This window comes from Salmo trutta, chromosome 32 (genome assembly GCF_901001165.1).
Source record: "Salmo trutta chromosome 32, fSalTru1.1, whole genome shotgun sequence".
Taxonomy (NCBI): Eukaryota; Metazoa; Chordata; class Actinopteri; order Salmoniformes; family Salmonidae; genus Salmo; species Salmo trutta.
The window spans coordinates 23,683,404-23,696,494 of record NC_042988.1 but is presented as its reverse complement, the minus strand read 5'-3'; the positions used below and the strand labels follow the sequence as shown (position 1 = coordinate 23,696,494).

Genomic DNA, 13,091 nt, shown 5'->3' with positions numbered 1-13,091 from the left:
TTTGGTTATTTCTGTACCTTGTGTAAAAACTGTGTACAGATTTGTTCTACAAAAAATATTTTGTGACTAAAGACAAGGATATTACTGGACGTTCAAGTTGCAACTGACACACCAAACCTCGAACACACACACACACACACACACACACACACACACACACACACACACACACACACACACACACACACACACACACACACACACACACACACACACACACACACACACACACACACACACACAGCATCACATTTACACATTGATGAGACAAAGACACACAGAGATATCAACACACTTAATCCTCTCAAAGAAGAGTTGGGGAGGGAGGGAGGGAGGGAGGGAGGGAGGGAGGGAGGGGAATAGAAGAACGGCAGATGGCCAGAAAGACGTCAATCCAACTCATTCTTCCAGACAGCATAGGGCACTGTGGGTAATTGCAAACAGGACTGACGTTAGTGTTGGGACCCTGCACATCACGGAGAGAGGAGGGGAGGATGAGAGAAACAGGTAGATAATAAGGGAAAGCTTCAGGCCACAACAGGCCACCACCACCTAGTGAACCCAGTGAACAGGGACAGACATGCCTCGACTCTCTGGGTGAAGGTATTCAACAAAACAGACAGACTGTGATTCATTTCTCTATTTATATGTAGTGAACTGAGTCTTTTCGGCTCACATACAGGAATTCCTTACACAACAAGATTGCCACTTGTATTTTTTTGTCAATTCAATGAATAGCAACCAAAACAAGCATAAATCACTCAAAACCACAAAATGTGTTGTCCATATATTACACTAGAAACCTCTAACCCACAACACGACATCGGAATGTCAGCCAGCCCGGGGGGAGAGAGGGGGGGTCAGGGTATGTAATCATTGGGACAGTCATCAAGCAGTGAGGGTATGAAGAGACTCATCTGCTCAAACCGTCAGTGTTGCTGAAAACCCATCAACTCATTTCAACTTCACTTCAGTCTGGCTTTTCTCCAGCTTTATTTAGAAGCGTTTACTTCTCTCTTTTAGTTTCCTCAGTCGTCCCTGGCAGAGTAGAGGCCATGGAACTGGTTGATGTTATTTCTATGTAGAGGATGGTTACTGATATCATTACATTAGTGTCACACTTATCGCATGTTTATTTAACCCCACCTGCACAATTCACCATTTCTGCCGACTAGGCTTTTTCAGTAGGGCGGAGGGTGAAGAATGTTGCAGAAAGAAATGCGTTACAGACATGAATCACTGTACTTATGGGATTTTTTTGTATGGTTGTCCCATAAAATGTATGTTGTTTGTATAATTCGTTATTGTTTACATAATTATTTCAATCTGCAAAATACACAGTACATGTTTCTTCTGGCTTCATGGCTCAGGAGAAGCAACCACAGAGTCCTCAGTATGATGTCCCTGAGATGGGATGACTGGGAGGATTTGCACTGAGTGCTTTGACCTCTAGAGACTAAAGAGATAGTTACAAGGAGGGAAATCAACTCAATCCTTTGGGCGCGTGTGAAGTGGGAACTCAAATGATCCAATCTGCTCTCTTACCAAATTAAACAGATGGTATCTACATTGACAAAAAATATCATACATTTAACATATTATGTCAACATTTTGAAAGACTTGACATTTTGGTTGTTGTTTTTTACATAATTGTTTTGTGGTGAAGTGGGCATCTGCTGACTCATCTCCCCTCCGTTAATAAAACAGGGACTAATTTAGATAACTGATAAATAAATATAATCTTTATTAAATACAACAAATATAAACAGGGTTCACAGTCATAGAACACATACTGGTAACCACACACACACATATACACGTACACACACACACAACCCACTCTCTTATACAATCTGTGCAGCTCACAATCTCTGATCATAAGAACATATTTATAAAGCACAGTATAAACACTGAACACTGTGCAAAGCATTTTGTTAAGACACATTCTAAGTAGGCAAGGTAATTGAGGCACCATGGTAACATGGACAGGGCCAGGGATGTGTCTTTGGATGACCAGTAAAGTACTTCTACCCACGGGGTGAGTATGGATTTAGGCCAGTGGTATCTACTAGTGGTAGCCCTGCACAGCCATTGGGAGGAAGGGTCAGCTGGAAGCCTGACAGGTCCAGGATCAGATTTCCCTGCCGCCCAGCCTAGCTGTCTTCATTACACACTGAAAACTCTCCACTGGCCCAGGACCAACACTTAGGGCTGCTCTCTGTTTGCACCACAGCCCCCAGGCTGATCTCTTTGTGTTCCACGTCAACACAATATCACTGCAGAGCATTTCTGCCATAACTTTCAGAGACGGGTGCCCAGTCCCATCAGGACATTCAGAGTGGTTTTACACATAGTCCTCTTTAAAAGAACTGATCTTTGAATGAGGACTCAACTCTTTTGTCAGTTCATTTCACCTATTTTGTGGTCCGAGTCCTCTTTGCATTGGCATTGACATGTTTAGAAAGGAACCAAGATCTTTTTCCAAAATTCACTCAATGCACTCCAGGTTTTTACAAAGTGCAGTGCAGGACAAGCCATTCCATCAAAACGTGTTATCGGACAGCTATATATACTACCGGCTTACATTTGGAAAGCTAATAGACTGCATTTAGTGAAAAAAGGGGAGAAATAATCATTTTAATTAGAAGACACTATTAACATGTAAATATTATTGGTAACAGAATAAATAGCAGAAGAATAACTGCAGATTAAATAATAGTGTAATTGAAAATTGTAAACCCAATGTAGGCTACCGCCCTTTTAAGAGCTAGAATTGATTTTGGACCCTATGTTGTGATTCTCACCAAATATACTGTTGTCTTCTCACACTATTCAAACCCCACAATCAAATAAACAGTTTTATGAACCTCTCTTAGCCTATAGATCACATATGGCAAACAAATCATCTGAACTACAAACTAAACATTTCGGTGGATTCTTGACAATCGCTAATCAATATAAAAAAACATCATGTTTTTTTCCATGAACCTGCACATCCACTTCTCTCTTTTGTAACAACAATGTGAGTGGTTACGGCAGGAAAACAATGCTGCAGTAGTCTAGTGTGTCGCGCGGAAATAATGACAAGTGAACCTGGGGAGCTTTGTGTTCACATTGCCCTAAAAAAGGAACCGAACCTCGGAATTCAAGAGAACTGAACTCAGACCAGCTCTTGAGATGATCTCAGTTCGGTTCACTTAGGGGGCTCTTCTGAGGGGGTCTGAGTTCCTTTGGGAGTGTTCACACTGCACAAAAAAAATGTGCCAACTGCACTGGGTTCACAAAAATGGTAAAAACGCCCTTAGTCAACCCTCTACACACATTCATAACGGCCCTGTGCATTTAGCTAGCTAGCACACAATAACAAATAAAATGGCACTGCAATTCACTCATGTCTTAAAAACACCAACATTTACAATTGCTAGAGTTGTATGTACTATATAGACTGTTATTACAATCTGGTAAATATATAATAAATAAATATACATTCTGTTTCAGCTGTTTTTATTGTCAATATGACGGCATCATACTCGATTCTCAGTGACATTAGCAAAAAGCAAGCTGTCACAATATCTCTGCCATGGTCTCATCAGTTCTGTTTTTAGTAAACGGTGGAAGCCATTGACGGTGCAAGCGTGCAAGTAAGTCCTTGAGTAAAATAGTACTTTTTTTGTATCTCTTCTCCTTTACTTTGCCATCCTCCTTTATCTCTCTCTCTATTTAACTTAGAGGCAGATTACCAGGGTTGTATTCATCAGATCCTCTGTCTATCCATCCATCCTGTCTCATACCTGAGTGACCAGGGGTTCCCTGAGGTACACGTTGACTTTGTTCTCCCACCCGTCCTGCCCCGCACACAGTCCTGACAGCAGTGTCCCATTGAGGGGGTTACAGATTCCCTTGCAGTCGCCCACATACAGGGGAGTGTAATCTCCCTCCCCCTCGTCTCCCTCCTCGTCCTCACCCTCCCAGAGAGAGGTGCTGATGTGGGTGTACTCACTGATTTTCTCGAGACACTCCGTCTCTCGGTGATAGAAGTAGCTGAAGTTGGACACAATGACGGGGACTGGCAGGGAGATGGTGAGCACGCCAGCGATGGCACACATGGAGCCCACCAGCTTGCCCCCCAGAGTCGTAGGGTACATGTCCCCGTAGCCCACTGTCGTCATGGAGACCACGGCCCACCAGAAGGCCTCGGGGATGCTGGTGAACACCGTGTCGGGGCTGTCCGCCTCGGCGAAGTAGACAGCGCTGGAGAAGAGGATGACTCCGATGAAGAGGAAGAAGATGAGCAGGGCCAGCTCTCTCAGGCTGGCCTTCAGAGTCTGGCCCAGGATCTGCAGGCCCTTGGAGTGACGCGACAGCTTGAAGATCCTGAACACCCTGACCAACCTAATGACCCTGATGATGGCCAAAGACATGCCTGGGTCCTTGTTGGAGGTTTTGTCCCTGGCCAGCTCTGTGCCCAGAGTGACGAAGAAGGGAATGATGGCGAGGAAGTCGATAGTGTTCATCACGTCCTTGAAGAAGTGGAGCTTACTGGGGGAGCTGGCTAAGCGCATAATGAGCTCAAAGGAGAACCAGAAGATACATATGGTCTCCACCTGGAAGAAGGGGTCATGGAAAGCACTGCCAGTGGGAGGGACCAGGATGGTGATGTTGGGGAGGGTAGGATGGGGCTGGTAGGTGAATTTCTGAAGGGAGAGAAGGAGAGAGGGAAAGTGAGTGGTAGAAAATAAGCAGGAGAGATTGAGGGGAGGTAAAACAGTGAAGGGGGAATGACCGTGGTTTAGACAAGAGAAAGCAAACAGGGTTGTAAAGTCTGCTTCCAACTCACACCCTCCAACACATAGATCCCCTGAACGCAGCTAACTTTCAGGTCCACTTTCCAACTCACACCCTCCAACACATAGATCCCCTGAACGCAGCTAACTTTCAGGTCCACTTTCCAACTCACACCCTCCAACACATAGATCCCCTGAACGCAGCTAACTTTCAGGTCCACTTTCCAACTCACACCCTCCAACACATAGATCCCCTGAACGCAGCTAACTTTCAGGTCCACTTTCCAACTCACACCCTCCAACACATAGATCCCCTGAACGCAGCTAACTTTCAGGTCCACTTTCCAACTCACACCCTCCAACACATAGATCCCCTGAACGCAGCTAACTTTCAGGTCCACTTTCCAACTCACACCCTCCAACACATAGATCCCCTGAACGCAGCTAACTTTCAGGTCCACTTTCCAACTCACACCCTCCAACACATAGATCCCCTGAACGCAGCTAACTTTCAGGTCCACTTTCCAACTCACACCCTCCAACACATAGATCCCCTGAACGCAGCTAACTTTCAGGTCCACTTTCCAGCTCACACCCTCCAACACATAGATCCCCTGAACGCAGCTAACTTTCAGGTCCACTTTCCAACTCACACCCTCCAACACATAGATCCCCTGAACGCAGCTAACTTTCAGGTCCACTTTCCAACTCACACCCTCCAACACATAGATCCCCTGAACGCAGCTAACTTTCAGGTCCACTTTCCAACTCACACCCTCCAACACATAGATCCCCTGAACGCAGCTAACTTTCAGGTCCACTTTCCAGCTCACACTCTCAAACACCTAGATCCCCTGAACGCAGCTCACTCTCCAGATCCCAATCATCTGAATTCTAATCACCTGTTCACACACCTGTATGTCATTATCACACACTATTTAGTTCAGTTCTTTGCGTCCCATCACTGTGAGGTATTGTTTGTTTTGTGACACACGTCTTTCAGAGCGCTGGGTTTTCTGTGATTTACGCCTCCCGTGTATGATCGTTTTTGTTTTCCTAACAACGCCTTTTGCCTATTCCCTGCCTGTACTTTAGCCTATCGGATTTCCTGTTATCTACCTATTGCCTGATCTCCCGGACTACGTTACTAGACTTTTCCCTGCCTGTTCTGTTGCCCTTTTGGACCCCCTGTGTATGACCTTCTGCCTGCCCCTGGATCCAGCTACCTGCCTCCTCCTGTGTATGACCTTCTGCCTGCCCCTGGACCCAGCTACCTGCCTCCTCCTGTGTGTGACCTTCTGCCTGCCCCTGGACCCAGCTACCTGCCTCCTCCTGTGGTCCTTTACAATAAACACCTGCTGCGTCCTGCGCTTGAAACCAGCTCTCTGTCTGTCGTGTTCATTACAAGGGTAATGAAGGACAGAAATGAATAACAAATAGTAAGGAGGGAAGGTTAAACAGAGATCGGGGAGAACCATGATGACTACAGTAAACATGAGAAGAAGGAGAAAGGGAGGAGAAGTGATTATTTTAAAGGTGGCAAAGTCTTATCTCAGCACATGTGGAAAATGTATCTGTCATCACGGTCTGATTAAGACTGTGATAACTGTAATACTGTGTTAACATATCTTCACTTGTGCAATCACACTCTCTTTCTTTCCGCAGACTTTGATACAAATGTGTTTCGTCTCTATATTTAAACAGAAGAAAAACATTATAGTGCATGACTGCATGTGACAAAGGCTAATATTACAGCACAGCGTCAGGACTGACTGAGGAATCTGACACTTCATTTCATCCTGACAATGTTTTCTAAGAAGCAGTCTTGAGGTTCAAAGTGAGACAGTCAAATTTAGGTTTTATGGTATGTCCAGCCATAAGACGGATTGGAATCAAATGGCTCAGAATTTTTATTGCCTATGAATAGTGAAGCCAAAGTCTATGATATACTGTTTGCGTGTTAGTGCGTGTCCGTGTGCCTGTGTGAGGTACATATACAGCAGTTGTTTGTTTGTGCATATACTGCATATGTTAGTCTTTATGTAGAGGCCTGGAATGCTTTTACCAACTGAAATGACTGTGTCATTTGCCCTCACATTTGTCACCCACTTTAGTTCCATTTCTCCTCACCTTTATGAGGTTCAAAAGCCATGATCACACTGCCCCGACAGACATTCTCACTCTTTGTCACCCAATGAGAAAGGTATAACAACTAGCCTCTCATCCAAATGGTCACAGAACCATACAGCATGTCTTTCAATACTGTATGCAGTGTCTAGAGGTACCCGCTGCAATGGGAGGTGAACGTCTTCTAAAAGACAAGGATTTATTTTCAGTTGCTGCCACCTATGCTGCCATTTTGAGTCTGTACAGAGCACTGTGTGTCTTATGTCAGATGTTCTGATCATGTGAGTGTGTGTGAGTGACTGAGTGAGTGTGAGAGGTCGGGTGTGTGCATATGCGCTTCGGTAAGACCCACCGTATACCTTGTGTTCTGTGCTTTTGCATGATCCCTCAAAATCCAAAGGCAGCTAAGCCAACCTTGTCGGTAAGCCACTTGGCGTGTGGGGTTCATTTCATTTTGTGCGAGTCATCAAATAGGTGTTCTGTACTACTCTTTCCATGCCTCTTTCAGTGGGTATGAGTCAGTGTGTTTATTAATGGGAACCAACGTTTACGTGTTGATGTGCTCTTAGGGTTGTCCTTACGCTATATATAGCTCCTTTAGATCTCTAAGGAGTAACGTGAGACACCCTCCTCTCCACTCTCCTCTTTTGCACTCCACTTTCACTTACCCTCTCTCTCTCCCTCTATCCCTCCCTCTCGCTCTCTCTCCCTCCCTCTCTCTCTCCCTCCCTCTCTCCCTCTCTCCATCTCTCCCTCTCTCCATCTCTCCCTCTCTCTCCATCTCTCTCTCTCTCTCTCTCTCTCTCTCTCTCAGTTTATATGTTCCTATCAACTCCATCTATTCCCGTACGGAGTCATCTTGGCAGTGATCCTGGAACACCAGTCAATGTGAGACACAGATGGACAGTGATCTGGAGATACCATCAATAAACCATAATGTTCTTTGTGCAGTCCATATTTACCCCTCCCTTCCTGCCCCTCATCTCTCTCTGTCCCACCCCTTTTTCTCTTCCGCTCTTACCGGCAACCTCCCTCTTTCTCTAGATCCCTAACTGTGATTCTCTCTCTCCAATCTATTTCTCTTGTTTTCCTACCACACTTTCGTTCCCCCTCTTCTCACCCCCCACTCTTCCCATTCCTATGTGGTCACACATGTAGTATTTATGTTCCACAGGGTGACATCTGTCATTGATTTTCACCAACTGTCATCCACTAACTGTCATCCTTCACTAACTGTCATCCTTCACTAACTGTCATCCTTTACTAATTGTCATCCTTCACTGACTGTCATCCTTTACTAATTGTCATCCTTTACTAATTGTCATCCTTCACTGACTGTTGACGATCACCCCATCATCAGTCTCCCAATGTGCTAACCTCTGTTCTCTTAGCACCCTGTCGAGATGCATTCCTTACTCTTTCATCCTCTCTTCATTCATCTCTTTCTTCCTCTCCTTCCTCTATCTGTGCTTTATGCACATCTCCCGCAGCCTCTCCTTTCTCCTGGGGCCTTTGTTAATTTCCTTTTCTACCATTCTCTGTTTCTCTCTCATTCTCTCTCTCCTGTGTGTCATTTCTGTTTGGCCCTCAGGCCCCTGGCCCCACAACGGCCCCCTCTCACCTCTCGGAGCTCCTTCTCGTTCCTGAAGTCAGGCAGCGTCTCCAAGCAGAAGATGGCGATGGACACCACAATGACCATGACGCTGATGATGGCGATGATGCGTGCGCCCGAGGAGGATTCTGGGTGCTCAAAAAGCATCCAAACCTTCCTCTGCATCTCGTTCTCAGGCAGGGCAGGCACCTCCTCCTTGGGGAAGCCCTCATCCTCCTTGAAGCGTTCCATGATCTCCTCACCAAGCTCATAGAAGCGCAGCTCATCCAAGAACACATCCAGGGGCACGTTGGCAGGCCGCCGCAGCCGCCCGCCAGACTGGTAGAAGTAGAGGATGGCGTCGAAGCAGTTCCGGTTCCGGTCCAGGAACAGCTCATTGCGCAGAGGGTCAAAGTAGCGAATTCTGCGGTTAGGGTCCCCCAGGAGGGAGTCAGGGAACTGGGCCAGAGTGCGGAGCTGTGTCTCGTAGCGCATCCCCGACACGTTGATGGCTAGCCGCTCCGTCAGGGCCCAACCCCCCCTCCACAGGGAGCCTGAGCGACGACAGCTTTCCCTTTTCCCCTCAACCCTCTCCTTTTCACTGCCGTTGTTCTCTGTCTCCTTCTCTCCCTTCTCCGCCTTGTTGCGCTGGTCCTTGGTCTCCTTGTCGCTCTCGCTCACCTCCTCTGGGAGATGTTTCTTGTCTCCTTCTCCTCCTCCTTCACCTCCACCCTTGTCATGGTTCTCCATTCCTTGGTCTGTCATTCAACTTCTATTTAGTTCTTTGTGTGGACAGTTTGTCCCCTCACTCTAGAGAGAAATGCACAACGCTGCTGAAGTTATCAAGGGACATATCAGGTACTGCAGAAGAAGAGACATGTCAGGTATTGCAGAAGAAGAGACATGTCAGGTACTGCAGAAGAAGAGACATATCAGGTACAGCAGAAGAAGAGACATATCAGGTACTGCAGAAGAAGAGACATATCAGGTACAGCAGAAGAAGAGACATATCAGGTACTGCAGAAGAAGAGACATATCAGGTACTGCAGAAGAAGAGACATATCAGGTACTGCAGAAGAAGAGACATATCAGGTACTGCAGAAGAAGAGACATATCAGGTACTGCAGAAGAAGAGACATATCAGGTACTGTAGAAGAAGAGACATATCAGGTACTGCAGAAGAAGAGACATATCAGGTACTGCAGAAGAAGAGACATATCAGGTACTGCAGAAGAAGAGACATATCAGGTACTGCAGAAGAAGAGACATATCAGGTACTGCAGAAGAAGAGACATATCAGGTACTGCAGAAGAAGAGACATATCAGGTACTGCAGAAGAAGAGACATATCAGGTACTGCAGAAGAAGAGACATATCAGGTACTGCAGAAGAAGAGACATATCAGGTACTGCAGAAGAAGAGACATATCAGGTACTGCAGAAGAAGAGACATATCAGGTACTGCAGAAGAAGAGACATATCAGGTATGCAGAAGAAGAGACATATCAGGTACTGCAGAAGAAGAGACATATCAGGTACAGCAGAAGAAGAGACATATCAGGTACTGCAGAAGAAGAGACATATCAGGTACTAGCAGAAGAAGAGACATATCAGGTACTGCAGAAGAAGAGACATATCAGGTACTGCAAGAAGAGAGACATATCAGATACTGCAGAAGAAGAGACATATCAGGTACTGCAGAAGAAGAGACATATCAGGTACTGCAGAAGAAGAGACATATCAGGTACTGCTAGAAGAAGAGACATATCAGGTACTGCAGAAGAAGAGACATATCAGGTACAGCAGAAGAAGAGACATATCAGGTACTGCAGAAGAAGAGACATATCAGGTACTGCAGAAGAAGAGACATATCAGGTACTGTAGAAGAAGAGACATATCAGGTACTGCAGAAGAAGAGACATATCAGGTACTGCAGAAGAAGAGACATATCAGGTACTGCAGAAGAAGAGACATATCAGGTACTGCAGAAGAAGTATCAGGTACTGCAGAAGAAGAGACATATCAGGTACTGCAGAAGAAGAGACATATCAGGTACTGTAGAAGAAGAGACATATCAGGTACTGCAGAAGAAGAGACATATCAGGTACTGCAGAAGAAGAGACATATCAGGTACAGCAGAAGAAGAGACATATCAGGTAAAGGCAGATAAAGAAGTGGGAGGAGAAACAACTCACATTATTGGCAATTTTAATACTCATAATTATTTAACAGAAATGTAGGCATTAAGTAATTTATGCCAATTCACCCGCAAATACACTACCAGTCAAGAATTTTAGAACACCTACTCATTCAGGGGTTTTTCTTTATTTGTACTATTTTCTACATTGTAGAATAACAGCGTTGTACACTCTTGGCATTCTCTCAACCAGCTTCACATGGAATACTTTTCCAACAGTCTTGAAGGAGTTCCCACATATGCTGAGTACTTGTTGGCTACTTTTCCTTCACTCTGCGGTCCAACTCATCCCAAACCATCTCAATTTGGTTGAGGTCGGGGGATTGTGGAGGCTAGGTCATCTGATGCAGCACTCCATCACTCTTCTTCTTGGTCAAATAGCCCTTACACAGCCTGGAGGTGTGTTGGGTCATTGTAACTGACTTGCCTGGTTAAATGAAGGTTACTTTTAAAAAATGTTTTAAATGATAGTCCCACTAAGCCCAAACCAGATGGGATGGCATATCGCTACAGAATGCTGTGGTAGCCATGCTGGTAAAGTGTGCCTTGAATTCTAAATAAATCACAGACCGTGTCACCAGCAAAGCACCATAACACCACCTCCTCCATGATTTTACGGTGGGAAACACACATGCAGAGATCATCCATTCACCCACACAGCGTCTCACAAAGACACGGCGGCTGGAACCAAAAATCTCAAATTTGGACTCCAGACCAAAGGACAAATTTCCACCGGTCTAATGTCCATTGCTCGTGTTTCTTGGCCCAAGGAATCCTCTTCTTCTTATTGGTGTCCTTTAACAGTGGTTTCTTTGCAGTAATTCGACCATGAAGGCCTGAATCACGCAGTCTCCTCTGAACAGTTGATGTTGAGATGTCTCTGTTACTTGAACTCTGTGAAGCATTTATTTGGGCTGCAATTTCTGAGGCTGGTAACTCTAATGAACTTATCCTCTGTAGCAGAGGTAACTCTGGGTCTCCCTTTCCTGTGGCTGTCCTCATGAGAGCCAGTTTCATCATAGCGCTTGATGGTTTTTGCGACTGCACTTGAAGAAACGTTCAAAGTTCTTGAAATGTTCCGTATTGAGTGGCCTTCATGTCTTAAAGTAATGATGGACTGTCATTTCCCTTTGCTTATTTGAGCTGATCTTGCCATAATATGGACTTGGTCTTTTACCAAATAGGGCTATCTTCTGTATACCACCCCCACCTTGTCACAACACAACTGTTTGGCTCAAACACATTAAGAAAGAAAGAAATTCCACAAATGAACTTTTAACAAGGCACACCTGTTAATTGAAATGCATTCCAGGTGAGTACCTTGTGAAGCTGGATGAGAGAATGCCAAGAGTGTGCAAAGCTGTCATCAAGGCAAAGGGTGGCTATTTGAAGAATCTCAAATACAAAATATATTTTGATTTGTTTAACACTTTTTTTGGTTACTACATGATTCCATATGTGTTATTTCATAGTTCTGATGTCTTCACTATTATTCTACAATGTAGAAAATAGTTAAAATAAAGAAAAACCCAAGAATGAGTTGATGTTCTAAAATTCTTGACCGGTAGTATGTAAGAAACATTTTACAACTACAGTACAGAATAACAAATAAAAGCATGAACTAGACAGGTGTTATTTCAATCGTAACCTTTAACCTTTATGTTCGGTCAGAATGACTATTTATTTAATCAGAAGGTTAGTCTTTACAGTAAACACAGCCATTATTAGAATAACACAGAGTCCTACTCATAAACACCCTAGTTACAAGCCATGCCCAAGCATGCTGCTGTGAAGTAAGAACCATATTATTGGTGTTATTTACAAGAAGAAGCCTGCACTGTTACACTCACCCCTCTGTCAGTCAGCTACTGTTGATAGAGACTAATTACTCAAGAGAATCACGATGCCTCTGCTACTGTACCTCCACCAGGGTATCTGTCTGGCTGTCTGTCTGGCTGTCTGTCTGTCTGGCCCTCCCTCTGGCCGTCTGTCTGTCTGTCTGTCCGTCCGGCCCTCCCTCTGGCCGTCTCTCTATCTGTGTCTGGTCTGGGGGTGGAAGGGAAGGGAATGTGGGGGCACCATGGCTCCTTCAGGGGTAGTGTTAATCTGTCTGCTGATACCCCACCCTGGGTGAAGTGAAGATAGTTAAGCTTGTTTGTAGGTCACAGCCTTCAGTCTCTCCCCTTTGCTCTCTCTCATGCCTACTATTTCTCTGGAGAATGCTGTCAGGTCGAAATTCAATCCACTGCCTTCTCTCTACAACCTCAGCACGGTGTCCTCCTCATACCCCCACCCCCTAATGTCAGCCCTCTGCCCCTCTCTTAAAGTCTTCAATTCTCCCTGTCTCCCTGTCATAAACAAACACACAAAAACACACACACACCATCCACAACA

The 13,091-nt window shown here is 45.1% G+C and overlaps 1 protein-coding gene across 4 annotated transcripts; it reads right to left on the bottom strand.

Moving 5' to 3' along the window:
• Nucleotides 1-1,720: 1,720 nt before the first annotated feature.
• On the bottom strand, nucleotides 1,721-12,711 carry LOC115171479 (potassium voltage-gated channel subfamily A member 1-like). 4 transcript variants are annotated; one of them, XM_029728317.1, is made up of 3 exons: nucleotides 12,548-12,711; nucleotides 8,533-9,363; nucleotides 1,721-4,694 (listed from the first exon to the last, which is right to left on the bottom strand). In XM_029728317.1, the coding sequence occupies exons 2-3, from the start codon at nucleotides 9,265-9,267 to the stop codon at nucleotides 3,786-3,788; spliced, it is 1,644 nt and encodes a 547-aa protein (XP_029584177.1). In that variant the 5' UTR covers nucleotides 9,268-9,363; nucleotides 12,548-12,711; the 3' UTR covers nucleotides 1,721-3,785. The 4 variants fall into 4 exon arrangements, with proteins under 4 accessions (XP_029584177.1, XP_029584180.1, XP_029584179.1 ...); XM_029728320.1 differs by having other exon boundaries at nucleotides 8,533-9,312; XM_029728319.1 differs by having other exon boundaries at nucleotides 12,619-12,664.
• Between the last annotated feature and the right edge of the window lie 380 nt (nucleotides 12,712-13,091).